The 27,032-nt window shown below is 41.0% G+C and overlaps 1 protein-coding gene across 12 annotated transcripts in view; it reads right to left on the bottom strand.

The window, feature by feature from the left end:
* The window catches only part of LOC121283948 (mitogen-activated protein kinase kinase kinase kinase 4), a 355,829-nt gene that overhangs the window by 96,217 nt on the left and 232,580 nt on the right, over positions 1-27,032 (bottom strand). For all 12 annotated transcript variants that reach the window (XM_041198761.1, XM_041198757.1, XM_041198759.1 and 9 more), the window contains 5 exons: positions 25,657-25,832; positions 20,992-21,064; positions 12,827-13,037; positions 6,074-6,235; positions 4,486-4,572 (listed from right to left, as the gene is read on the bottom strand). In XM_041198761.1, the coding sequence (XP_041054695.1) occupies positions 4,486-4,572; positions 6,074-6,235; positions 12,827-13,037; positions 20,992-21,064; positions 25,657-25,832 (709 nt within the window). The remainder of the gene's footprint in view (positions 1-4,485; positions 4,573-6,073; positions 6,236-12,826; positions 13,038-20,991; positions 21,065-25,656; positions 25,833-27,032) is intronic.

Below are 27,032 nucleotides of genomic sequence, written 5' to 3' on the forward strand. Positions count from 1 at the left end.
GCTACAATTGTACAAGGCTTTGGAGAGACCACACCTGGAGTAGCATGTGCAATTTTGGTCTCCATATTGAAAGACAGATATACTTGCATTGGAGGCAGGACAGCAAAGGCACCTCAGATTGATTCCTGGGATGAGAGCACCTATGATGAGAGATTGAGCAAATAGGTCCCATACTCTCTGGAATTCAGAAGATCAAGGGGTGATCTCTGCTTCTGCTTTAGTTGTGTTGGCATCACGGACTAATATCTGTATTCCACCAAATTTATATGGATAGCGCTAGCTAAAAGAGGCATTACCTGCTGAAATGGTAGTTCTGATAATGGAAACTTAAAATGGAAATAATCTAAAGATGGGTCTTGAAGATTTCAAGTGATGAGACTGTGACTTTGTCAGCTTGTCCCATTGTGGGATTGTTCTCGGGAAGAAAGACTGTTGGTACACTGTCTTGAAAACAAATGTTTTCCGTAGTTTGTATGGATGGCTACCTCATGTTTTGTCATTGCTGGAGGACAATTCTGTCAATTCCCACCAGTCAATTCCATATTTTATAGAGCATGGTCAGTCTATTTTTCTCCCTCCTCTGCTGTAGTGATTCTCATTACAAAACTTTGATCAAAGATGTGACATTGGTGTATTTCCCATAGTGATTCGTGCAGAAAGTTACAAGGTTCTGAAGGGGTTTGACAGGGTACATAGACACAGAGGTTCTTTCTGCTCCCGGTACGGTTGAGAACACAGGTGTGCAGTTGCAGGATAAGAGACTGATCGTTTAGGACCAAGATGAGGAGAAATTTCTCTACTTAAATCTTACGAGCCTTTGAAATTCTCTACTCGAGAGAGTTGTGATTGCTCCACATATATTGAATTTATTTAAGGCTGAGACGACAGATTTCTGGCCTATCAGACAATCAAGTAATTCAGGGACCAGGCAGACAATTGGAGTTGAGGCTGAAGGTCAGCCAAGATTGTATTAAATGATGGAGCAGGCTCGAGGGGCCGCATGGTCTTTTCCTGCTCCTATTTCTAATATTCTTAAAGCATATTACAATATTAAACCACGATCACTTTAGTCACAGAAATGCTTATATGTTTACGGAGATGAGGAGAAACTTATTCACTCAGAGGGTCGTGAGCCTTTGGAACTATCTTTGTCAAAAGGCGGTGGAAGCAGAGAGCTAGATCGTTGATTAACATGGGGGTGAAAGGTTATCAGAGTTAGGCAGGAATGTGGGGTTGAAGTTACAATCAGATCAGCCATGATCTTACTGAATGGCACAGCAGGCTCAAGAGCCTAAGAGGCCTACTCCTACTCCTAATTCGTATGTTCATAGAAGTATTGCAGAATACGACATACGACTCATGTAGCAATATAAAATGCATTTACTCTCATTTCTCTGACAAATTTTCAGACCCTAAACCTTGGTGAACATGCATGACATGATTGAAAGAATGCCAGTGAAGAACACAGCTGTGTTACCTAAATGAACACAGTTATATCCAACCATAAAAACCTCAAGTACAGCATTGCTAGTTTGGGCAGAACAGAGAAATTTGGTTCACAATTTTACTCATATATCACAATGATAAACCAGGTTTTCTAGGAGAAAAAGATTGGCATTGAATCATATATTAACAGTTTACATGTTTAATTATTTGAGTTTTTCTGAGAAAAGAATTGCACAAAGCAGCAATGCTCATTTAATGCAGATAGTGCTAACATTTGCAGTTTGTGGCACAAATGTATAAGAAGTTGACATATCATTGTCTTTTTTTCATTCATTCATGGGATGTGGGCTTCGCTGGTTGGGCTAGCATTTATTGCCGATTCCTAGTTGCCCTTTGGAAGATGGTGGTAAGCTGCCTTCTTGAACCACTGCAGTCCATCTGGTGTAGGCACACCCACAGTGCTTTTAGGAAGGGAGTTCCAGGATTTTGACCCAGTGACAGTGAAGGAATGGCGATATATTTCCAAGTCAGGATGCTAAGTAAATTGGAGGGGAACTGCCAGTGGTGTTCCCATCTATTTGCAGCCTTGACATTCTAGATGGCAGTGGTCATGGGTTTGGAAGGTGTTGTCTAAGGAGTTGTGGTGAATTCCTGCAGTGCATCTTGTAAATGGTGCACACTGCTGCTACTGTGCATCAGTGGAGAAGGGAGTGAATGTTTGTGGATGTGGTTCCAATTGAGCAGGCTGCTTTGTCATGCACAGAGTATTGTGGGAGCTGCACTCACCCAGGCAAGTAGGGAGTATTCCAGCACACTCTTGACTTGTGCTTTGCAGATGGTGGACAAGGTTTGGGGTGTCAAAGGGTGAGTTATTTGTTGCAGAATTCCTAGCCTCTGACCTGCTCTTGTTGACGCAGTATTTATATGGTTAGTCCAGGTCAGTTTCCAGTCAAAGGTAACTCCCTCCAGTTGATAATGGGGAATTCAGAGATGGTAATGCCATTGAATGTAAAGGGTGATGGTTAGATTCTATCTTCTTGGAGATGGTCATTGCCTGACACTTGTGTGGCGCAAATGTTACTTGCCACTTGTCAGCCCAAACCTGAATACTGTCCAGGTCTTGCTGCATTTGGACTTGGACTGCTTCAGTATCTGAGGAGTCATGAATGGTGCTGAACATTGTGCAATCATCAGCGATTTTTCCCACTTCTGACCTTATGATGGAAGGAAGGTCATTGATGAAGCAGCTGAAGATGGTTGGGCCAAAGACACTACCCTGAGGTACTCCTGCAGTGATGTCCTGGAGCTGAGATGGATGAGATGACTGACCTCCAACAACAACTACAATCTTCCTTTGTGCTAGGTATGACTCCAACCAGTGGAGAGTTTTCCCCCTGATTCCAGATTTGCTGAGGCTCCTTGATGCCACACTCAGCCAAATGTGGCCTTGATGTCAAGGGCAGTCACTCTCACCTCACCTTGGGGGTTCAGCTCTCATCTCCATGTTTGAGCCAAGGCTGTAATGAGCTCAGGAGCTTAATGGCCCTGCCAGAACCAAAACTGGGCATCAGTGAGCAGGTTATTGCTAAGCAAGTGCTGTTTGATAGTACTGTTGATGACCCCTTCCATTACTTTTCTGATGATCAAGAGTAGGCTGATGGGGCAGTAATTGGCCAGGTTAGATTTGTCCTGCATTGTCTGTTCAGGATATACCTGGGCAATTTTCCACATAGCCGGTTAGATGCCAGTGTTGTAGTTCTGCTGGAACAGCTTGGCCAGGGGTGCAGCAAGTTCTGGAGCACAAGTCTACAGTACTATTGCCAGAATATTTTCAGGCCCTTAGCCTTTGCCCTATCCAGTGCCTTCAGCCGTTTCTTGATATTATGTGGAGTGAACCACATTGGCTGAAGACTGGCATCTGTGATGCTGGGGGCCTCAGGAGGAGATCAAAATGGATCATCCACTCAGCATTTCTGGCTGAAGATTGTAGCAAATGCTTCAGCCTTCTCTTTTGCATTGATGTGCTCGGCTCCCCCATCATGAGGATGGGGATATTTGTGGAGCCTCCTCCAGTGAGTTGTTTAATTGGCCACCACCATTCACAACTGGATGTGGCAGGACTTAGAATTGATCAGTCGGTTGTGGGATCGCTTAGTTCTGTCTATCACTTGCTGCTTATGCTGTTTGGCCCGCATGTAGTCCTGTGTTATAGCTTCACCAGGTAGACATCTCATTTTTAGGTTTGCCTGGTGCTGCTCCTGGCATGCCCTCCTGCACTCTTCATTGAGCCAGGTCTGAACTCCTGGCTTGATGGTAATGGTAGATTGTGGGATTTGCCAGGCCATGAGGTTACAGACTGTGCTCAAGTACAATTCTGCTGCTGCTGGTGGCCCACAGTGCCTCATGGATACCCAGTCTTGAGTTGCTAGATCTGTTCGAAAGCTATCCCATTCAGCACAGTGGTAGTGCCACATAACACAATGGAGAGCATCCTCAATGTGAATGCGGGATTTCATCTCCATAACAACTGTGCAGTGGTCACTCTTACTGACACAGTCATGGGCAGATGCATCTGCAGCAGACAGGTTAGCGAGGATGAAGTCAAGTACATTTTTCCTCTTGTTGGTTCCCTCACCATCTGCCGCAGGTACAGTCTAGCAGATATGCCATTTAGGACTTTGCCAGCTGTGTGTGTGGTGGTGCTGCCAAGCCACTGTTGGTGATGGACATTGAAATCCCCTACCGAGAATACATTCTGCACCCTTGTTACCCTCAGTACTTCCTCCAAATGGTGTTCAACATGGAGGAGTACCAATTCATCAGCTGAGGGAGGGCAGTACATGGCATCAGCAGGAGACTTCCTTGCCCATGTTTGACCCATTGCATAATTCAATGACAAATTTGTGCTCAGGCTATTCTCTTGTGCCATTAGACTACCATTTTAACTTCAATTGACTGATTAGCTAGCTGTTAAACATCAGCATTGCAGCGTAGTGATAGCACAGAAGCTGCCAATTACATTGGTAGTGAACTACTTACCAGTAACATGGCCTGCTCTTGGAGCAACTGCTGCTGAAGAATTTCCAAATGACGTTGCTCCTCTTCAAGTTGACGTCTGATGTACTCCTGTTGCAAAATGACACAATGATGCATATGCAAAGTATCATTTTAATAGAAATTATGTTTTTACACCGCATCTGAGAGCGTGCTTCCCTGTACCAAAGTATAACAGGACTTCAATGAACTCATACCTAAGACACTAGCAAACAAACTAGGAAAAACATTTGGGTTTTCATTCGTCAAAAAGGTACATATTTGACTATTTTTAAATAAAACTTTAACATATTTTCATCTCCTCCCCATTCCCCCAAAGCATTTGAAAAAGCTGAAATTTCACAAACTGCCAGTCAAGAAATTATCAACTTGTGTATAAGATCATTGTAATTCTATTAACAGATGTTTTGTAAGTCATGCTGTTTCCCTAAATTAACAACAATTGACGTGTTGTAATGACCAGAAGCTCAGCCAATTTCACAAATTAAACACATAAGTGTGATTTAAGTTATCGTGGCAATGCCTATGATCTACAACAAGGCAAATAAAACCACCCGAATACATGATCAGATCTGCCACTTTGAATACATCACCTTTCAGGCAGCAATTAATGACATGTCCTCAAAACCAAAATAATACTGAAAGAACTTAGAGGATCATGCTTAAATAGTGACTAAAACATCTAGCCTGCACTAACAACAGGAAAAGATGAACTGGCAAATTGCTTATTAATTACAATTGGCAACACTGTTCTGGATCTTGTATTAGCTTCATTTGGCTCAGTAAATGAGAAATGTTTGGTATATAATGATGCATGACAGTATTCAAATTGTGCACTTTTAAATTATTGTGGAAAAATTCTTCATTGAGTTTAGATGATTGTAGACTTTAAGATATCATCATCAGTAAAAATTACCCAAATTGACCAGAAATTTGAATTTGATCACATCGACTCATTGTGTTACAATTTCATATATATCTCATTAAACTTCAAACCAAAAGAAACAGTGGACAAGACCTTTAATTATAAGAAATGTAAATTTTAGATCTGATGTTATCTTCAATGTTGAACAACTCAACATAGACATCATGTTATAGATGAAGGTGTACAACTGTGCACTCAACTGGCAAAACAGATGGGGAGAGCATGTGTGTGAGAGCGTGCACACGAGAGGAGGAGTGAAGGACATAGTACAAAACAGAAATGGAGAGAGGGCAAATTTGCTACTAAATTAATCACATTATACTTTTTGAATGTTCTCAATTGTACTATTAGATTGCATGAGGCGCGTGTTCTGTTCCATAGCAGCAGTCAAAGACAGTGGCATTCTTTGTCTCAGTTTACTTGGATCTCTCTTGCCAGCCAATCATGTAGTAGCATTGTTGGCAAACTTGAAAAACTTTATAGACCCAAACATTTGCTGAGACAGCAAAATGGGGAGGAGGAAATTCAGAACTCCAAAGTCAAAATTTTGTTAAAACCATCAATGACCCAACTCAAATACCACTGAAAATTGTGCACGCCATTTTCCTGGCCTCACATTAATAAATGAAGAGTGATAATAAAAATCACCTGCTCTCTCTCCACTCGCCTCTTTTCTTCTTCTGCCCTTCTTCTTTCCTCCTCTTCCTTCTTTCGACGCTCCAGTTCCTCCAATCTTCTCTTTTCCTCCTGTTCACGCCTTCTTTGTTCACGTTCCTGTTGCCTTCGTGCTTCGCGTTCCCTTCTCTGTTGCTGCGTTTAAAGAAAATGCTCACTAAGGTCAAAATGTAACTGATTTGCTGTGTTTACCCTAAATCAACTTTGTCACAAACGTTGGTCTGAGTTTTTCAATCATTTGCTTCCATAGCTGCCATATTACAAATACAAGTAGACAATGCATGAAAATGACATTAGATTTGTACTGATTTAACAAAGTTTGGATAGATAGATATTTTGTCAGAGAATATATACATACAAGCATAGCTGATTTTGTAGTAAGCTGAAATTGTGTCCATGATGAAGACACAATGTCAATAATAGTCTTGTGACCAATTCCTGAGTTTTGCAACAAGGACACTAACTTCTGTAGAATTAGCCATTCCTGGACATACTGCATCATCACAGCAGGTCTTGGTTCTTTCACATTTTATGACACACCTTTCAAATAGCTGCTCTTATCAGTGCTAACACTGTAACCTTGCTTTGCCAGAGATGCCTAGGAATGAATTAAAAAAAGTGAAGAGATCACTCACTGGAGTGCACATCTCCACCACATTGTATCAAATTAATGTTGTTACAGTTACACAGCTCTTCCTTGAGGCTTTCCCTGCCTGATTGATGCTTTGTAGCTACAAAACTGAAAAGGATAAATTATATTTAAGAGTTTCCATCTTACTGAGCTGGCATCTGGCCCATTCACACCCAACAACCTGCTCTGAAAACTCGTCTCAGATTTTGACAGCTGCGATAAATTCCACCACAGTAGCTGGGACAACACTCTAAAACAACAACATTCTAAAACAAAAGTCAATTCGCCTTCTATCTGGATCTAATGGATCCTTTAAAAAAATTCCAGGATTCAGATTTGAAACCGCATCTTTGCCAAAAACTAATCAATTCTTCCTCGGGCCACAGCCTGTGTGCCAAGTTTTGTTGAAATCTGCTCATTAGTTTTCCAGATATATTGATTACGGACAGACTCTCAGGAGCAAAGAAATTACTTCCACACACTTATTTTCACCTTCTGCTGTGCCTCTAAGATATTTTTCTAATACGGGGATGAGAATGGCTCATAGTACTCCAAGCATGGAGTAACCAAGGTTCTATACACATTTAACATAATTTATCTGCTTTAAAAAGATTACTTAATCTAAATATCAAATTTATGATCTTTTTGATGTAAGTTACACTGCAATTCAGCCTTTGGGCTATCAACATTATGATGATCCTTGACTAGACCTGCAAGCTTTGGATAAGATTTTGTCAGGGACCAATGAGGTTTTGTTTAAAGTAGACCAGGTTTGAGATTCAAGACACCTGCTCAGTGAATAAAGCCACAAAATTCCACAGGTTTTGAACAAAAAGTAAATAAACTTTACTATACATGGTCAGAAGGATAAAACAATTTACTATATCTATCTTATACCCCAACATTCAGGGGTACGCATGAATTAGCAGGCAAACTGTGGTCAAACACACCACACTTCACAATAATTGGCAGATGTGGCCAAAACGGGGTCCATGGATTTCTCAACAACACCCTACCCCCAGATATCGATAAACATAAGAGTAAACCAATCTCACAAACTCTGTCTCTCTCTCTTGCAAGGGATTCCAGTTGAAGATCTAACCTGGGAATTCTCTCCAAAACTCACTCCAACTTGCATGGCATCAATGGCCTACCATGCAGGGTTACGATCTTGACTCCCTAGATTCCGTACCCCTGGGTTTCCAAGTATGCAGTAAAGCCCCAACTCACAAGCAGAATACCACTGCTCTAAAGAGGTATCTTTGCCCCAGCATGGAGTCACTAACCTTTGGCTGCCTTCTTCAAACTTTAGGTCTCCCACCGAGCCCTCTTCCATTACCAGGATTCCCTCCAAGCCCTCTTTCATTACCCTCCATCTGAGCCCTCTTTCAAGACCAGAGCATTCTCTAAGCCCTTTTCAATTAAAGTCTACCACCCACAGCCCTTTTCTTGCTTGGAGCCTGTCTCTCTGCTCCTCTCTTTTACTTTTACTGAACAAGAACCTGTCTCTGCCCCCTACCTAAGACTTCCTTTTGGCAACTGTCCCTGTCACGTAGTGTTCCCGGGCACTCCGCTCTATGTCACATGACATGGGTTTTTGCATGGGCATTTCTTCCTGAATAGGTGTGCTGGGCCCAAAGAACTCAAAAAATGTAGAACTGTGAATGTGCAGCCTGGTTTTGGTCTGCCAATGTGCGGATACTCCGAAGTCTATTGGGACCTGGAGTTCCTGACCTCCCACTCTCCAATGAGAGAAGTATAGCTTTTATAACCATATAAAAGACCATTAAGATAAAAGCAAAATGCTGCGGGTGCTGGAAATCTGAAATAAAAACATAAAATGCTAGAAAAACTCAGCAGGCCTGGCAGCATCTGTGGAGAGATAAACAGAGTTAACGTTTTGAGTCCGTATAACTCTTCTTCAGACTTAAAACGTTAATTCTCTCTCCACAGGTGCTGCCTGACCTGCTGAGTTTTTCCTGCATTTTGTTTTATTTTATATAAAAGACCATTATTACTTTAATCTGTTTCATCATCTAGAAACAAAGCAAAATTGTAATCATGCCGTCACAATTCTTCTCACTTGTAGATTAGAATAATTGCTTTATTTTAGCAGCTGTTTGCAAATAAGGGGTACAATTTGTGTAATGGAGACGATACTGGAGTAGTAAGCCAGAGGCCTGGACTAATTCTTGGAGACAAGAGTTTACATCCCACTTCATGGGTTGAGGAATTTAAATTTAGTGAATAAAATAAATCAGGAAGATAGATTTCTTATTAGCAATAGTGGCCATGAATGCACTTGATTAGATTGTCATAAAAACCAGTTTCACTAACATCCCTTATATGTTTCCTTACTTTGGGCAAGAAAACCTACTGTCCTTATCAAGTTTGGCGTATATTTGAATCCAGAGCCAACAGCAATATGGTTGACTCTTAACTGTCCCAAATTGGCCAGCAAGCTATTAAATTGTGTCAAAACTGCTACAATAATAAGGCCAGATGGACCACTTGGCTTTGGATTTGCCCATGACAAAGGCATACTTAGCCCAATTGACTGCAAAGTTCTCCTCACTAACATCTGGGGATTTGTGCCAAAATTGGGAGCTTTTCCAAACATTAGTCAAGCAACAGCCTGACATATTCATATGCACTGAATCATAGCCAACATCCTAGACTCTTCCATCACCATCCTGATTATGTGCTGCCCCAGGTAGACTCGATGCGGCAGCAGAATGATATATGTCAGATGAAAGTGGCCCCAGGAATCAACATTGACTCCAGACTCTAGGAAGACTAATGGCATCAAGTAAAACATGGGCTAGGAAATCTGAGAATTACCACCTACCGTCCTCCCTCAACTAATGAATCAAAACTTCTCCATGTTGGATGTAATTTGAAAGAAGCACTGAAGATGGCAAGGGCACAGAATGCACTCTGGGTGCAGGACTTCAATGTCCATCGCCAAGAGTGGCTTTGTAGCACAACTACTGACCAAGCAGGCTGAGTCCTGAAGGACACAGTTGCTAGTCTGGTGGTCAGTGAACCGACATGATGGAAAAGTCTACTTGACCTCAATATCAGCAGTCTGTGTCACAGATGCACCTGTACACAACTGTGTGGTGGTCACTGCTGCCAATAGAGTCCTTGTGGAGATGAAGCCCCATCTTCATATTGAGAACACAATCCCTTATCTTGTATGGCTTGACTACCATGATAAATGGCATTGATATAAAACCTATCAAGCCACTCAAAACTAGACATGCATAAGACATTGCATACCATCAGCAGTAGAACTGCATTCCACCACAATAATGTCACCTCACAGCCCAGCATATTCCTCCCTCTTACCATTACCAACAAATCAGGTTAAAAACCTGCTCCAATGACTAGTGTACAAGAGCATGCCATGGGCAGCACCAGAAATACCTTAAGGAGGTGCCAAACTCCAGAGAAACAACACAGGGCTATAAGCATGCTAAACAATAGAAGCAACATGCAAAGAGCTAAGCAATCCTACAACCAACAGATCAAAGCAAAAATCTACAGTCTTGTCACATCCAGACACGAATAGTGGTTGACAATCAAACGAGTAACGTGAGGAGAAGCTCCCTACCTCCATGGTCAGCAAACTCACCACGTCAGTGCAAAAGATAAGGCTGAACAATCTTCAGCTAGAAACGCCCAGTGGATGATCCATCTCTGCCTCCTCCTGAGGTCCACAGCATCACAGCCTCCAGTATTCAGACAATTTGACTCACCCCACATGATAAAAGCATGACTGAGTAGACTATATACAGCAACTGCATGGTACCCTGACAACATCCTGGCGTGGTGCTGATAACTTGTGCTCCAAAACTAACCTGTCATCTAGCTAAGCTGTTTCAGTATAGACACAACACTGACATCTAGCTGACAAAGTGGAAAATTGCCCAAGCATGTCTCCTTCATAAAAAGCAGGACAAATCCAATTTGGACAACCGAATCTTAGGCTATTCTCAAAATTATCCAAGTGCTAGACTGTGTCATTAACAGTGTTATCGGTGCCATGAACTGACCAATACATAACCAGCTTGCCATTGCTCAGATTGTCTTCTGCCAGGATGCGGCTCCAAACCCATTACAACATTGATCCAAACATAGGCAAAAAAATGAATTCCAATGGTGACAAAAGAATAACTATTCTTCACATCAAGGCAGCATTTGTCAGAGTGTAGTATCAAGGAGCCTAATTAAAATTAAAGTCAATCGGGGTCAGGGGGAAAACTCTCCACTGCCTAGAGTCACAACTACCACAAACCTAACACCACCGCCGCCGCCGCCGCCACCGCCACCACCACCACCACCACCACCACAAGCTCAGAAGTGGGGATGTTTGCTGATGATTGGAGTGTTCAGTACCACTCAACTCCTCAGTTAATGAAGCCATGCCTGCAATCAGCAATACCTGGACAGAAAACTAGCAACTAATATTTGCGCCACACAAGGGCTTGGTAATGACCGCCAGCAACAAGAGTGTGTCTAACCACCTCCCTTTCACATTTAATATTACAACAGCGAATCCCCACCATCAACATCCTGCAGGGTGGGAGAGGAATACATGGACCAAAAAATTAACTGGACCAGAAACAAATACTATGGCTACAAGAGGTCAGAAGCTGGAAATTCTGTGTCAGGTGACACACAACCCAGCTCCCCAAAGCGTGTCTCCCATCTACAAGGCATAAGTCAGGAGTGCAATGGAATATTCTCCACAAGCCTGGCTGAGTGCAGCTCCAACAACACTCGAGAAGCTTGACACCATCCAAGACAGAGCAGCCCACTTGATCCATACCATATCTACTACCTTAAACATTCACTCCCTCCTCCATCAGCTGCAAGGTGTACCTCTACAATGTATACAACAACAACTTGCCAGGCTCCTTCGACAGTCTCTCCCAAACCCACTAACCTTCTATCACCCAGAAGGACAAGGGCAGCAGGAAAATAGAAACACCACCACCCCTACGTTCCCCTCCAAGTCAAACATTATTCTGACTTGGAAATGTCTTACTATTCCTTCTTCGCCACTGTGTTGAAATTCTAGAAGTCCCTTTCTAACTGCACTGTGTACCTGCATCACATGGACTGTAGTGGTTCAAAGTGGTACCTCATGCTCCCTTCATATATATACCTGCTGAATGTCTCCTCCTCTCTACATTTGATTTTAATTGAAGTATATGTGAATTTTCACAGCTTTAAAACTTAAGCTTTGTGTCACTACTACTTTGCTTGGTTATTTACTCTTTTGAAATTTGGTGTCCAGTATTACTAACCCTTCACTTTCTTTCTCACTATTAAAAATCAATATTTAAGTAATGGAGCTCAAAATTCCAGTTACCGTTTTCAATTCAAATGGAATATCAGTAGCATTGTCTCAAGGGAAATTAGGGATGGGCAATAAATGCTGGCCTTGCCAGTAATGCCCACAACCTGTGAATAAATTTTTTAAATCTTGAAATCTTTTAAATTGTAAACACTATAAAAAAATTTAAGCCAAAAACAAGTTCTGAACTCAATTACATTCACCTTGCATCTGATACTTACTCCACAGTATATCAACTAAACGTTACAGCCAATTGAAACATTCAAGAATGCAGACAATGCTACTGACATTCATTATATACCTATGTAATTTTATGTAAACCACTTTTCTGTTGATTAATGGTGCATCTGTTTTAAAGTAATTGCTATATCTAATACCTATCAACATAATGATTAATAATACATCTGATCTGTCATGCCTGGTCTGAAAAAATAGAGCACATGTGTACAACAAAGAACAAAAAATTAATTTAAAAATGACATGATGTGAAAGTCAAGTAAACTTTATTTTAAGACTAAAAGCAACGCAGTGTAACTGGTAACTAGGTCAATATACAGTTCAATTGTGTAATACACTAACATTTGTTAGCGATTACTACAAGCTACAAGATTAAACTTGCCTATTGCCACAATGCTCTTGAAACAAAAACTAGGCATCTTTTAAGGCGTTCCAATATCTCCAATAAAAAATTTCTCCAAATAACAAAATCCAGTTTTTAAAAAATTCATACCTCTTCAAGTCGTCGCCTTTGTTCCTTTTGTTGCTCGATACGTTTTTGGCGCTCTGCTAGGAGCTGTCTTTTATACTCTTCCTGCTCTCGTAGCTGTTGTTCTTGAAGGAGTTGTTGCCTGCGCATAGCCTCAGAGCGCTCCTTGTTCTCTTGCTGCAATCTCAGGAAGTCACGACGAAGAGTCGATTCTCCAGGCACGTTAACAATTGAGCTAAAAGATAAGAGATTATTTTTTCCAATGTACTCCTTCACAAAGATAGGTGCAGGTGTAAGAAAGCTACATGAATAAATTAGTTTGTAGACAAATTTGAATGCAATACGAGAAATGGGCCCTATGACTGGAAGACAGATTTTCATGTAGACAAGTGCTGCACATGCATTTGGACAGTGGCAAGTACAAGCATGTATACACCATGGAGGATTGCACATTCAAGGCAGCTGAGCAGAAGGAAAAAACTAGGAGTCATGGTGAATAATTTATTGATATGAAGAACATTTAGGATGTATAGCCAGGATAATTAAATATAAAATTAGAAGTATTAGAAAAATAGCTTGGTCCAGCTATATTGAAAATGTCGTCTGGTTTCTGCCGCTCACATTTTGGGGTATTTCAGTCCTTGAAGAAAGGTCTACAGCAGGTCTACTCGACTGATATCAAGTTTAAGAGCTCTTACATATCGAAACAGAGCTGGAGTTTTGGGACATTACATCATAAAGATTTGTAGATTTCGAAAGGATACAATTTAAAATAGTGAAGGAATTTGGAGAAGTTGATTAAGCTGGGTAAACAGAGGAGCACTTGGAGACATCAACACAATTTATAAAAGCATAGGATTACATCTCCTGAAACTTGCTTGAAGTGGTTGAAAAGCATTCTACAGAGCTTTTATCTAAATTGGACTAAGATTTTTTCCCTCTATATTTTTTGCTGCACCATGGTTTTAGACAGGACAGTGGGATGGGATAGATTTAATGATAAGCAGTTAATTCCACCGTGTGGAATGGAACAGATTCAATGGGCCAGATGGTCTTTTCTTGTCATTTCGCAAATATTCATAAATAATTAGACACTTTTAGATCTTGATACAGATTTAATGTAAAATAATTTTATAAAGTGATTTTTTTCTGATACACCTCCAGCTTTGAATTTTAAGATTCAACTTCAATACAAATACAAAATAAGCAAACAATGCGTGTTAGCAAACATTTTGTGTATTAAGACTGTCTGTAATTTCCTCAAAACATGTATGAATTTTATTTTTCAACAATTTTACTTTGTTAGTTACACATGCTTCTCTTGTGCACACAAGTCAAGTTGGCTGGTGATGAGATATTGGTTAGACAGAATTAACAGCATTTGGCCCAAGTAGTCTGCAGTTTCCACATGAACATAAGACTCCTACCACCCTACTTCATCTAACCCTATCAGCATATTCTATTCCTTCCTTCCTTGGCCACTTAGCCAACTTCCCCTTAAATTCATCAATGCTATTCACCTCAGGTTCCTTGTCCTGACCAGTCTCTAAGTTACGAAGTTTCTCCTAAATTCCTTATTGCATTAATAATATGTGTTCTCTAGTATTCAACTCCCCCAATATCTCTAAGTTTGCCCAGTCACAGTCAATAGCATCGTAATTTTGAAGGCCTCCATTCGATCACCCCTCAGCTTTCACATTTCGAGAGGAAACAGTACCAGCCTACTAACTCTTTCCAGATAGTGCTATGGTCCCAGCAGTACAGTCATGTTATTTTTTTTTTAAAATCCGAAAACTCCAGTATTTATTAAAAGAATGAAGCGACAAGGTTTACTGTTAAAACCGAAGAATTTTGCTACACAAAAATCAAAAACATGAATACTATTTTAAATAATCAGTTACATTACAGATATCCAAAGTACAGTGAAGACTCTAAACTTATCTTCTTGATTCAAATTTGCTTCCAAACCCATTTGACTTGCACTCCAAAAACTCCAGTCAGATATTTAGCAGAAATTGGAAGATTATCCACTTGGTCTGAGTACTGTTCCAAAGATTTGTATAAGGCGATGGATTTCTTGGGCTTCTGCTTACTTTCAGCAAGGTTTTCCCTTCAAATCTCCAACTATCCCACAGCTGTACTGTCCCAGTTCAATGTGTCGCTTGCATCTTCAGTGCAGCCAACCCAGATCATGCTCTGGAATCTTGCCTATAGGAACTCGCTCTTCTCAGTTTGGCTATCCCAGAAGTCTAAATCACGGTTAATATCATCCTTCAGTTATCATTGGTTTTAAACCCTTCTAGCCAACCCAAAGCATTTCAGTTGAATTATGCCGAAAGAGATGTTCCTGCAACCTGCTAGCTCTAAACTACTTGAACAAAATGTTCCTGCAATAATCTTCTCATTTACCCTTTGCTTTTGTTAATGTTTATCTCCCAGGTAGCTTGGTCACATGATCAGTTCCTGAAGCAAGTTGTTTTTTTTTTACAAGAAATAAGCTTTTAGAGAAACCTAATTTTTAAAAGAGACCATTATACCAATATAAAATTTATTCTTTTTTCCCCAAAAGCGCACAGACCACCAAAATAGTTATAAACACTCAGTTCTGGTGTCATATTTGCAAATCTTTATTATTTCAACTTAAAAATGTGGCAGATGGAAATATAATGTGGGAAAGTGTGAGGTTATGCACTTTGGCAGGAAGAATAGAGGAGCGAAGATTATTTAAATGGATAAACACTGCAGAAAGCAGCAGCACAGAGGGATTTGGGGGTCCTTGTGCATGAATCACAAAAAGCTAGCATACGAGTTCAGCAGGTAATAGGGAAGGCAAATGGAATGTTGGCCTTTATGTCAAAGTAAATGAAATATAAAAATAGGGAAGACTTGCTAAAACTATACAAAGCACTAGTTAGACCACACCAAGAATACTGTGGACAGTTTTGGTCCCCTTATCTAAGGAAAGATATTCTGGCATTGGAAGCAGACAAGAGGAGTTTCATTAGGTTAACCCGAGGGATAGAGGGATTTTCTTATGATGAGAGGTTGAGTCGGTTGGGCCTGTACTCATTGGAGTTGAGAAGAATGAGAGGCAACCTCATTGAGCATATAAGATTCTTAGGGGGCTGGGCAGGGTAGAAGCTGAGACGTTGTTTCCCCTCATCTCAGAGTAAGGCGGTGCCCATTTAAAACAGAAATGAGGAGGAATTTCTTCTCTCAGAGGGTAGTGAATCTGTGGAATTCTTTGCTGCAGAAGGTTGCAGAAACTGGGTCATTAAGTATATTCAAGGCAGAGATAAGACAAATTTTTAATCAGTAAGGGAATCAAGGGTTATGGGGAAAAGGCAAGATAGTGGAGTTGAGGATTATCAGATCAGCCATGATCTCATTGAATGGCAGAGCAGACTCGATGGGCCAAATGGCCTACTTCTGCTCCTGAATCTTATGGTCTTACAAACCTGGTCTGTCTTTCAGAGCATGTGATAATCGCGGCCACATTTAAGCATAACTTGTTTGCATCAGCATGTAAATTTTTTATGTATTCATTCAAGGGATGATGCTCAGCCAGTATTTATTGCCAGTTCCTAGTTGCCCTTGAGAAGGTTGTGGTGTGCTGCCTTCTTGAATCGCTGCAGTCTATGTGGCATAGGTACACCTACAGTGCTGTTAGGAAGGCAGCTCCAGGATTTTGACCCAGCGACAGTGAAAGAACGGCGATGTATCTCCAAGTCAGGATGGTGGGTGACTCGGAGGGGAACTTCCAGGTAGTGCTGTTCGCACCCATCTGCTGCCCTTGTCCTTCTAGATGGTAGTGGTCATGGGTTTTGAAGGTGTTGTCAAAGGAGCCTTGGTGAATTCCTGCAGTGTATCTTGTAGATGGTACACACTGCTGCCACTGTGCGTTGGTGGTGAAGGGAGTGAGTGTTTGTGGGGATGGTGCCAATCCAGCAGGCTGCTTTGTCCTGTATGGTGTCAAGCTTCTTAAATGTTGTGGGAGCTGCAGTCATCCAGGCAAGTGGACATCATTCCATTAGACTCCTGACCTGCGCCTTGTGGATGGTGAACAGGTTTTGGGAAGTCAGGAGGTGGGTCACTCATCACACAATTCCTAGCCTCTGACTTGCTCTTGTAGCCACAGTATTTATATGGCTAGTCCATTTCAGTTTCTGGTCAAAAGTAACCCCCAGGATGCTGATAGTGGGGGATTCAATGATGGTAATGCCATAGAACATCAAAGGGGGGATGGTTGGATTCTCTCTTGTTGGAGATGGTCATTGCCTGACACTTGTGTGGCACAAATGTTACTTGCCACTTGTCAGCCCAAGACTGGATATTGCCCAGGGTTTGCTGCATTTGGACAGGAGTGCTTCAGTATCTGAGGAGTTGTGAATGGTGCTGAGCATTGTGCAATCAGCAGTAAACATCCCCATTTCTGACCTTATGACAGAAGGAAGGTCATTGAAGCAGCTGAAGATGGTTGGGCCGAGGACACCACCCTGAGAACTCCTGCGGTGATGTCCTGTAGCTGAGATGACTGACCTCCAACAACCACAACCATCTTCCTTTATGTTAGGTGTGACTCCAACCAGTGGAGAGTTTCCCCGATTCCCATTGCCTCCAGTTTTGCTAGAGCTCCTTGATGCCACACTGTCAAATGCAGCCATGATGTCAAGGGCAGTCACTCTCAGTTCACCTCGGGAGTTCAGCTCTTTTCTCCATGTTTGAGCCAAGGCTGTAATGAGCTCAGAAGCTGAGTGGCCCTACCGGAACCCAAACTGAGTGTCAGCGAGCAAGTAATTGCTAAACAATTGCTGCTTGATAGCATTGTTGATGACCTCTTCCATTACTTTATTGATAATGGTGAGTAGACTGATGGGATGGTAATTGGCTAGGTTGGATTTATCCTGCTTTGTTTGTACAGGACATACTCGGGCAATTTTCCACATAGCCGGGTATTTGCCAGTGTTGTAGTTGTACCGAACAGCTTGGCTAGGGGCGCGGCAAATTCTGGAGCACAAGTCTTCAGTACTATTGCCAGAATATTGTCAGGGCCCATAGCCTATGCAGTATTCAGTGTCTTCAGCCATTTCTTGATATCACGTGGAGCGAATCGAATTGGCTGAAGACTGGCACCTATGGTGCTAGGCATCTCCGGAGGAGGGTGAGATGGATCATCCACTCAGCACTTCTGGCTGAAGATTGTAACAAATGCTTCAGCCTTATCTTTTGCACTGTGATGGGCTCCTCCATAATTGAGGATGGGGACATTTAAGGAGCCTCCTCCTCCAGTGAGTTGTTTAATTGTCCACCACCATTCACGACTGGATGTGGCGGGACTGCAGAGCTTAGATCTGGTTCGTTGGTTGTGAGATCACTTAGCCCTGTATATCACTTGCTGCTTATGCTGTCTGGCATGCAAGTATCCTGTGTTATAGCTTCACCAGGATTGACACCTCATTTTAAATTATGCCTGGTGCTGCTCCTGGCATGCCCTCCTGCACACTTCAATGAACCAGTGTTGATCCCCAGCTTGATGGTAATGGTACAGTGGGGGATATGCCAGGTCATGAAGTTACAGATTGCATTCAAGTGCAATTCTGCTGCAGCTGATGGCCCACAGCGCCTCATGGATGCCCAGTCTTGAGTTGCTAGATCTATCCCAATTAGCACGGTGGTAGCGCCACACAACGCAATGGAGGGTATCCTCAACGTGAAGGTGGGACTTCATCTCCACAAGCTCCATGGGATGGTCACTCCTACCGATGCTGTCATGGACAGGTGCATCTGCAGCAGGCAGGTTGGTGAGGATGAGATCAAGTATATTTTTCCCTCACCACCTGCGGCAGACCCAGTCTAGCAGCTATGTCATTTAGGACTCAGCCAGCTTGGTCAGTAGGGGTGCTACCAAGCCACTCTTCGTGATGGGGATTGAAGTCTCCCACCCACAGTACATTCTGCACTCTTGCCACCCTCAGTGCTTCCTCCAAGTGGTGATCAACATGGAGGAGTGATTCATCAGCTGAGGGAAGGCAGTACATGGTAATCAGCAGGAGGTTTCCTTGCCCACGTTCGACTCTAAGTCATAAGACTTCATAGGGTCTGGGGTCGATGTTGAGGGTTCCCAGAGCAACTGTATAACAGCTGTATACCACTGTGCCGCCGTCTCTGCTGGGCCTGTCCTGCTGGTGGAACAGGACATACCCAGGGATGGTGATGGTGGTGTCTGGGCTATTATTTGTAAGGTATGATTCTGTGAGGATGACTATGTCAGGCTGTTGCTTGACTAGTCTGTGAAGACAGTTCTCCCAATTTTGGCGCTAGCTCCCAGATGTTAGCACAGAGGATTTTGCAAGGTCAACAGGGCTGAGATTGCCGTTGTCATTTCAGGTGCCTAGGTCAATGCCAGGTGGTCTGTCCAGTTTCATTGCTTTTTTGCGAGTTTTTAGCGGTTTGTTATAACTGAGTGGCTTGCTAGGCCATTTCAGAGCACATGTAAGAGTCAACCACATTGCTGTGGATCTGGAGTCACATGTAGGCCAGACCAAGTAAAGATGACAGATTTCCATCCTAAAGGACATCAGTGATCAAGGTAGGTTTTTTACAACAATCGACAGTGGTTCCATGGTCAGTATTAGACTTTTAATTCCAGATTATTTTTAAATTGAATTCAAATTCCACCATCTGCCGTGGCAGGATTCGAACCTGGGTCCCCAGAGCATTACCCTGGGTCTCTGGATTACTAGTCCAGTGACAATACCACTATGCATCACTACTGGCACCAAGCAGAACAGAGGTCACTCCTAACAGTTACAAGAAACACATGAACATACCCTTAATGTAACATTGGAAACTTAAAGACAATTGAGGGCAAGTGTCCACAGCTAATGGAGGCTGGTCACATAATCTCTTCTGCCAGTCCAATACTTAATTCATGCTGACTGTTTCAGGCAAATCAATCAGGCTGGCATGCAATCTCTTATGAGGCATTGCCCCAAACAAAATCAGAAATTCAAAAGTATGGTAGCCATCTCCACGGACAGTTCCAAAGTATATCAGATGACAAGTACAAGGGCTGAACAAACAAAGAAAATGGACCCACAAAACATGCTGATTGCAAGCTAAGTGTAAAATATTCCACATTCACTTCTGAATGGTAAATGAAATATTATGCGAAGTGATATTTACAGGCCCATGGAAGTTGGCCCCAAATATAAAACATGTTGTCCACAATAATTATTTGCCATTATTTTGTGACAATTATTGGTTAACTGTCAAAAATGAGATACAGGAAGCCTATTTATATCAATGTTAAAAGTCTCTTTTCATTGTCTCTGAAATTAACACCCAGATTTTGTCAGTTCATTCATACATGATGTTATTATGTAATGGGTTCTCTCTCTGTACTTAACTACTCTGTTCCCACAGAAGCTAATTTACTGTTCTTGCATATCTGTATGATATTTACACCAAGTCACAATCATAATATTAGGTTATTCATACCCTGACCCCTGTTATATTTTAAACCATCTTCAATTGTATGATTAAAGTCCTTTGCTGCGAAGGAGAAATCTCCATTAAGATGCAATTTTCAGCTAAATCTTCTCATTTTTCACATTACCTGTGGCAACTGAGCATGATTAGTTACAGGTTATAAAAGTAACTGTCTGCAGTGATACAGAACAGTAGCATGAGGCTGTTCACAAATTCTCACATGATAAATTCCAACTCTCTACCACCAGAGGGAAGTACAGAATCGAGAACAGGCACATTTTCCAGAGGAGAGAGGGGAGAAATAAAAAAAGTGAGGGAAGGGAAGATAAAAACAGTAGAGAAGACAAGTAACCTTGCGCACCTAACTAATATTCAGATGAAGGGTACTGACATGAACCTGTGATAATATTATCTACTCAGTCAGGGTACAGCGTAATTCTGGATTTTTTTTTTTAAAGTGTCAGAAACTATAACGAAAAGTGAAAACTAGATGGAAGGGACCAAAGGATTATAGAAGTGAAATCTGAGAAAAACTTAAAATCTGCAAGGGGAAGGGAAGTATCTCAAATGCAAAAATTAAAACATCGGTCCATATGGGTTTTCTTAAGATATTTTGTTATTTGTCCAAATAATTCACCAATCTTGTCTTGTATAAATCCAGATAGGACAGTGTAAAATTTTAATTAAAACATTGTTACCTTGGTTCTCCTTCTTGCTCAGGCAACTCCTCCTCTTCTTCTTCACTCCCACTGTATTCATATTCAGTTTCATCTAAATCAAATGAAACATTATGCTTTACAGCCATCATGTCTGTCATCAATAAACCACTTTTTCGTTGATTTGGTAGGGAAGGAAAATGATGGACATGGGAGAAGAGAGGCCTCACTTTAACTTATGGGTCTCAGAATCATACAGTATAGGAGTCCAAATGGCCAAACATGGCTGCGCCAGCTCTTTGCAAGTGCCACCTAATTAGTCTCCCTCTACCCCATAGCCCTGCAAAATCATCCTTTTCACGTTTATATCCAATTCCTCATTGAAAGTTATTAACATTTAGTTAATAATTACTCTACTTAAGAGGCACAAGGAAGGAAACCAGGGAACTATATGCCAGTTCACCTAACATCTGTTGTCATAAAATTCCGAGTTTATAATTAAAGGTAAGGTGACCAAACACCTTCACATTTTCTGCTAATCAGAGACAGCCAGCATGGTTTTGTAAAGGGTAGATCATGCCTGATTGAACTTTTTGAAGAGGTAATTATATGGCTAATTGTATAACTAGGGCTGTAACGAGGGCTTTAAACTAATAGTGAAGGAGAAGGGTCCATGTGAGGGCAGATTTGCAAAGTTAAAGAAAAAGAACAAGGCAATAGTACAAGATAGCAATGAAAGTAATGATAACCAGAGTCTGACAGGAAAGGACAGAGTGCACAAACATAAGTGTGTACCAGCAAATAAAGGTCAGAGCAAGCAAAAATGATAAAAAGACAAAATTAAAGGCTCTTTATCTTATCGCACACACTATTCATAACAAGATGGATGAATTGATAGCACAAATAGACATAAGTGGGTTGGATAGGATAGCCATTACAGAGACATGGCTGCAAAGTGGCCATGGCTGGGACCTGAATATGCAAGGGTACTTGACATTTTGGAAGGATGGGAGCAAAAGAAAACGGGGTCAGCTATCTCTGTTAATAAAGGATGAGATCAGTACAGTCGTGAGAAATTATCTTAGTTCAGAGAACCAAAATGTAGAATTATTTTGGGTGGAGATGAGAAATAGCAAGGGAAATAAGTCATTGGTGTGAGTAGTTTGCAGGCCCCCTGGCAGTAGCACACTGCAGGACAAAGGATAAATCAAGAAATTATGGAGGTTTGTTAGAAAGGTACTACAATAAGAAAAGGAAATTTTCATCTTCATACAGTTTGGGTGAATCAAATTGGCAAATGTGGCCTGGAGGATGAGTTCATAGTGTGTATTCAGGACAGTTTCTTAGAATAATACATTCTGGAACCAATCAGGCAACAGCCTATTTTGGGCCTGGTAATGTGTAATGAGACAAAATTAATTAAGGACCTCATAGTAAAGGATACTCTAGGTAAGAATAATCATAACATTATAGAATTTCACATTCAGTTTGAAGTTGAGAAATGTGGGTCTGAAATTAGTGCCTTAAACTTAAATAAAGATAATTACAAGAGTATGAGGACAGAATTAGTTAGGTTAAAAGGTAAGACAATAGAAAAGCAGGAGACATAGAAGGAGATACTTCATTACTCAACAGAAATATATTCCATTGAGAAAGAAAAACTCTACGAGAAGGCCGCAAATGGTTAACTAAGGAAGTTAAGGGTGGTATCAAACTGAAAGAAAGGATGTAATGCTAGAAGATTGGAAAAATTTTAGAAACCAGCAAAGGATGACTAAAAAGTAACATTGAGGGATAAATTAGAGTATGAGAAAAAGCTAGCAAGAAATATAAAAACAGACAGTAAAAGCTTCTACAAGTATACAAAAAAGAAGAGTATCAACAGTGAGCATTGGTCCCTTTGAGGAAGAGACTGGGGAATTAATGAGAAACAAAGAAATAGCAGAGACTTTGAACAAGTGTTTTGTATCTGTCTTCACAGTAGAAGACAAAAATAATACTAAGAATAATAGAAAAGCAGTGAATAGAAAATAGAAATATAGCACAATAGAAAAGCAAAAAAGGAGAGAGGGATATAAAACTATCAGAATTACTGGAGGGAAAAGTACCAGGAAAACTAACAGGACTAAAGGCTGACAAGTCCCCTGGACCTGATGGCGTGCATCCTAGGGCCTTAAAGGAAGTGGCTCCAGAGATAGTGGATGCATTGTTTGTAATCCTCCAAAATTCCCCAGATTCTAGAAAGGTCCCAGAGGATTGGGAAACCACAAATTTAACACTACCATTCAAGAAAAGGGGGAGACGGAAAGCAGGAAACTATGGTTAGTCCAACATCAGTCATTGGTAGCAGCAGGACATTCAGAAGATCATAAATCCAATAAGGCAGGAACAACATGGTCTTGTGAAAGGGAAATGGTGTTTGACAAATTCATTAGATCTTTGAGGATGTAACAAGCAGGGCAGATAAAGTGAAACAAATAGATGTAGTGTATTTGGACTCCAAAAGACATTCGATAAGATGCCACATAAAAGGCTACTGCACATCTTAAGAGCTCAAGGTGTTGGGGGTGATATATTAGCATGGGTAGAGGATTGGCTAACTAGCAGGAAACAGAGAGCAGGATAAATGGGTTATTTTCAGGTTGGAAAACCAATGGAGTGCCACAAGGATCAGTGCTCGGGCTTCAACACAATTATTTAAATTAATGACTTGGACAAAGGGGCCAACTACATTGTAGCCAAATTTGCTGCTGATACCAAGATAGGTAGGAGAGCAAGTCGCAAGGATACAAAGATTCTGCAAAGGATGCAGATAGATTAAATGGGTAGACAAAAATTTGGAAGATGGAGTATAATGTAAAAAAATACGAGGTTGCCCACTTTTGCAGGTAAAATAGAAAAGCAGATTATTATTTAAATGGAGAGAGACTTCAGAATGCTATGGTGCAGAGGGACCTGGGTGTCCCTGTCCATGAATCAAAAAAAGTTAGCATGCAGATACAGGGTGTAATTTGGAAGGTAAATGGAATGTTGGCCTTTATTGAATGGGGAATGGAGTATAAAAGTGGGAAAGCCTTGCTACAGCCATGCAGGGCATTGGTGAGACCACAATTGGAGTACTGCGTACAGTTCTGGTCTCCTTACTTAAGGAAGGCTATACTGGCATTGGAAGCAGTTCAGAAAATATTCACTATGCTGATTCCTGGGATGAAGGGGTTGTCTTATGAGGAAAGGTTGAACAGAATGGGCCTATATTCACTGGAGTGAAGAATAAGAGGTGATCTTATTGAAACATAAAAAAGATTCTGAGGGGGCTTGACAGGGTAGATGCTGAGCAGATGTTTCTTCTTGTGGGGGAATCTAGAACTGGGGGGGCACAGTTTAAAAATAAGGGGTCTCCCATTTAAGACAGAGATGAGGAGGAATTTATTCTCTCAGTGGGCTGTTAGACTTTGGAATTCTCTGATAGAAAGCAGTGAGGCTGGGTCATTGAATATATTCAAGGCTAAACTCGACAGATTTTTGATTGACAAGTGAGTTGAGGGTTATGGGGGACAGTCAGGAAAGTAGAATTAAGGCCACAATCAGATCAGCCATGATTTTATTCCATGGCGGAACTGTCTTGTTGAGCCAAATGGCCTACTCCTGCTCCTGTTTCTGTTTCTTATGAAGCTATGATTAAAGTAGTAAACAGGGGTGTGCTTATGGACACTATTTATATGGACTTCCAGAAGGCATTTGATAAAGTCCCTCACAAAAAAAACTGTTAGTTTCAGTTGACGCCCATTGAATTGAAGGCAAATTATTGGCCTGGTTAAAAAATTGGCTCAGTGGCAGGAAACAGAGTAGGTGCTAAAGTGTGATGCCCATAATTAAGTACAACAATCAAATAATAACTTATAAAGGTTTGGCACAACTTTCCTGCACTTGTACTCTATTTATAAAACCACAGGTCCTTTGTCTTTTTTTTAAAGAAAAACATCTTTATCAACTCATCTCGCTATCTTCAAAGTCTTATGCATGTGAACCCTGGGATCTTGCTCTTTTTGCACTTCCTTTAAAATTGTAGCTTATATTGCCTCCCCTCATCCTTCCTTGCAAAATGCTTCAAATGGTGGTAAACTACACAAATATGAATCACTGTGAAATAATATTGCTGCCTCAGGTCAATTATCTAACTAGAAAGGTACCACCAGATATGCCAGCCATATAACTCCAAAATACAAACCAATGTTGCCTTAGCTGTAAAAGAATAAGCTATGTTTTCTTCAGGTATGCTTACTGTGAAAGGTCACTTTATAGAGAAAACAGAAGCATCTTTTCAATACAGATGGGACATTTCAGAAGCAGTTTCATGAAAAGTTAAGAACTGAACACTCAATAGGTGAGCTGGCCAAAAGGCGAGGGGAATGATGCTAGGTTAGATTCCACTATTTAGTGTTTGAATATAAAGAATGTATTAAATTGATGGTTTGTAAGTTCTTGCGTACTCAGTATAATGATTGCTTTTACATTTCTCAGTGCTCCCCTCCTGTGGGAACATAATTTCGAAATGCATATGTATGAATAGTAGGTTTACATTCTTGCCTTGGTCCAGAAGAAGTAATGTTCCAACACAAAGTTATTTTATATTTGTTAACTGAAGAAGCCTAAGATCAATAATTAAAAATTTGTTTTTTATAATTACATTGATATTGCACCACATACCTTTTTCTCCTCTCTTCTTCCTTGTTCTATCAATATGATCTTTCAGCTGGATTCGAACTTGCCGTTCATTTGGCTGGTCACGGATAAATGGATGTTTTAACAGGTGTTCAGTTGAAGGCCGCTGCATGTAATTCTTCACCAAACAACTCTCAATAAAACTAAAAAATTTCTTTGACCTGAAAAATGTGTAGAAAAAAGATTTACTTGAATGGCTAATAATCTGGAAATTAATTTCAGGCAGGATTACTTTATATTCATTTGCCAATTTTAGCAGGGGTTTTAATTTAAGAACAGCAGAGCTGACTTTGTTCAGAGTTCTAAACAAAGTTTGGCAGTACATTTCGACTTAAAAATGACTGTTTACATCTGCATAGGTACTTACTTCAAACACTATCTTCAAAGAAGCATGCACTTTGGTAAAATTTCAGTATTTAGTATTTTTGCTGAAGATTTTTGTCTTGCTGATTGACAAATCGACTCAGATTGGCCAAGGCATGGAGAAAGCAATGGGGAACTAGAGGCTCCAGAGCATCCAGTAATTCAAAAAAGGCGCATGGCTTGAAAACATATTCCTTTTGTTTGCAGAGAATGGGTCCTTATGTATGAAGGTATGTCGCTTCAAGCACACATAAATGAGCGATGTTATGAACTCAGCTGATTATCATCAACTGGAGTCCTAACCTCTTACCCAGTGCATGCTTCCCATAAGTAGATGATACATCTGTGATCTTTGGATCTGCTGCCACATGTAAGGACTTTTTTTTTTAAAACACACCTTAATGCTCTCCATCCTGCACTCAAATTCACTTGAAATGGACTAGTGTAATGCACTCCCTTTCCTCAACATGCTTGTTTAAATTCTCCACTACTAATTACCACAAGTCTACCTTCACCAGCAATGTGCATGATAGGATTCATATTGCTCCACATGCTCCAGGATTAGCCATATCAGCAATCTTGTAAAAAATCATTTGCTCACCTTGCAAGGTTGATAGAGGAATAGAGTACACTAAAGCTACCCTGTAGGACAATGGTTATCCTGATTAGGCCATTGTTCGCTGTGTATCACTCAAGCTTACAAATGGACTAAAGGCTGCCACATGAAAAGTGCCTGGTCTATCTCAAAATACCCTGGAATAGCAAAGTATCTCAAAAATTTGGGCCAAATAAGCCGTTTCACGCTGCTACTATGCAGTGATAACACAAGTGGTATATTCCACTTATAGGATGCTGCAGTCAGTCCAAAAAGACGTTCTATCTACCACACAATTGAGAAATGTAATGTATGAATTTCAGTGCCAGTGCAATGCCAGGTACATAGACTATACATCTCAACAATTGGTTGATCGAAACAAATAACACTTTGCTTTGGCTGC

This window comes from Carcharodon carcharias, chromosome 11, assembly GCF_017639515.1.
Source record: "Carcharodon carcharias isolate sCarCar2 chromosome 11, sCarCar2.pri, whole genome shotgun sequence".
NCBI classification, from domain to species: domain Eukaryota; kingdom Metazoa; phylum Chordata; class Chondrichthyes; order Lamniformes; family Lamnidae; genus Carcharodon; species Carcharodon carcharias.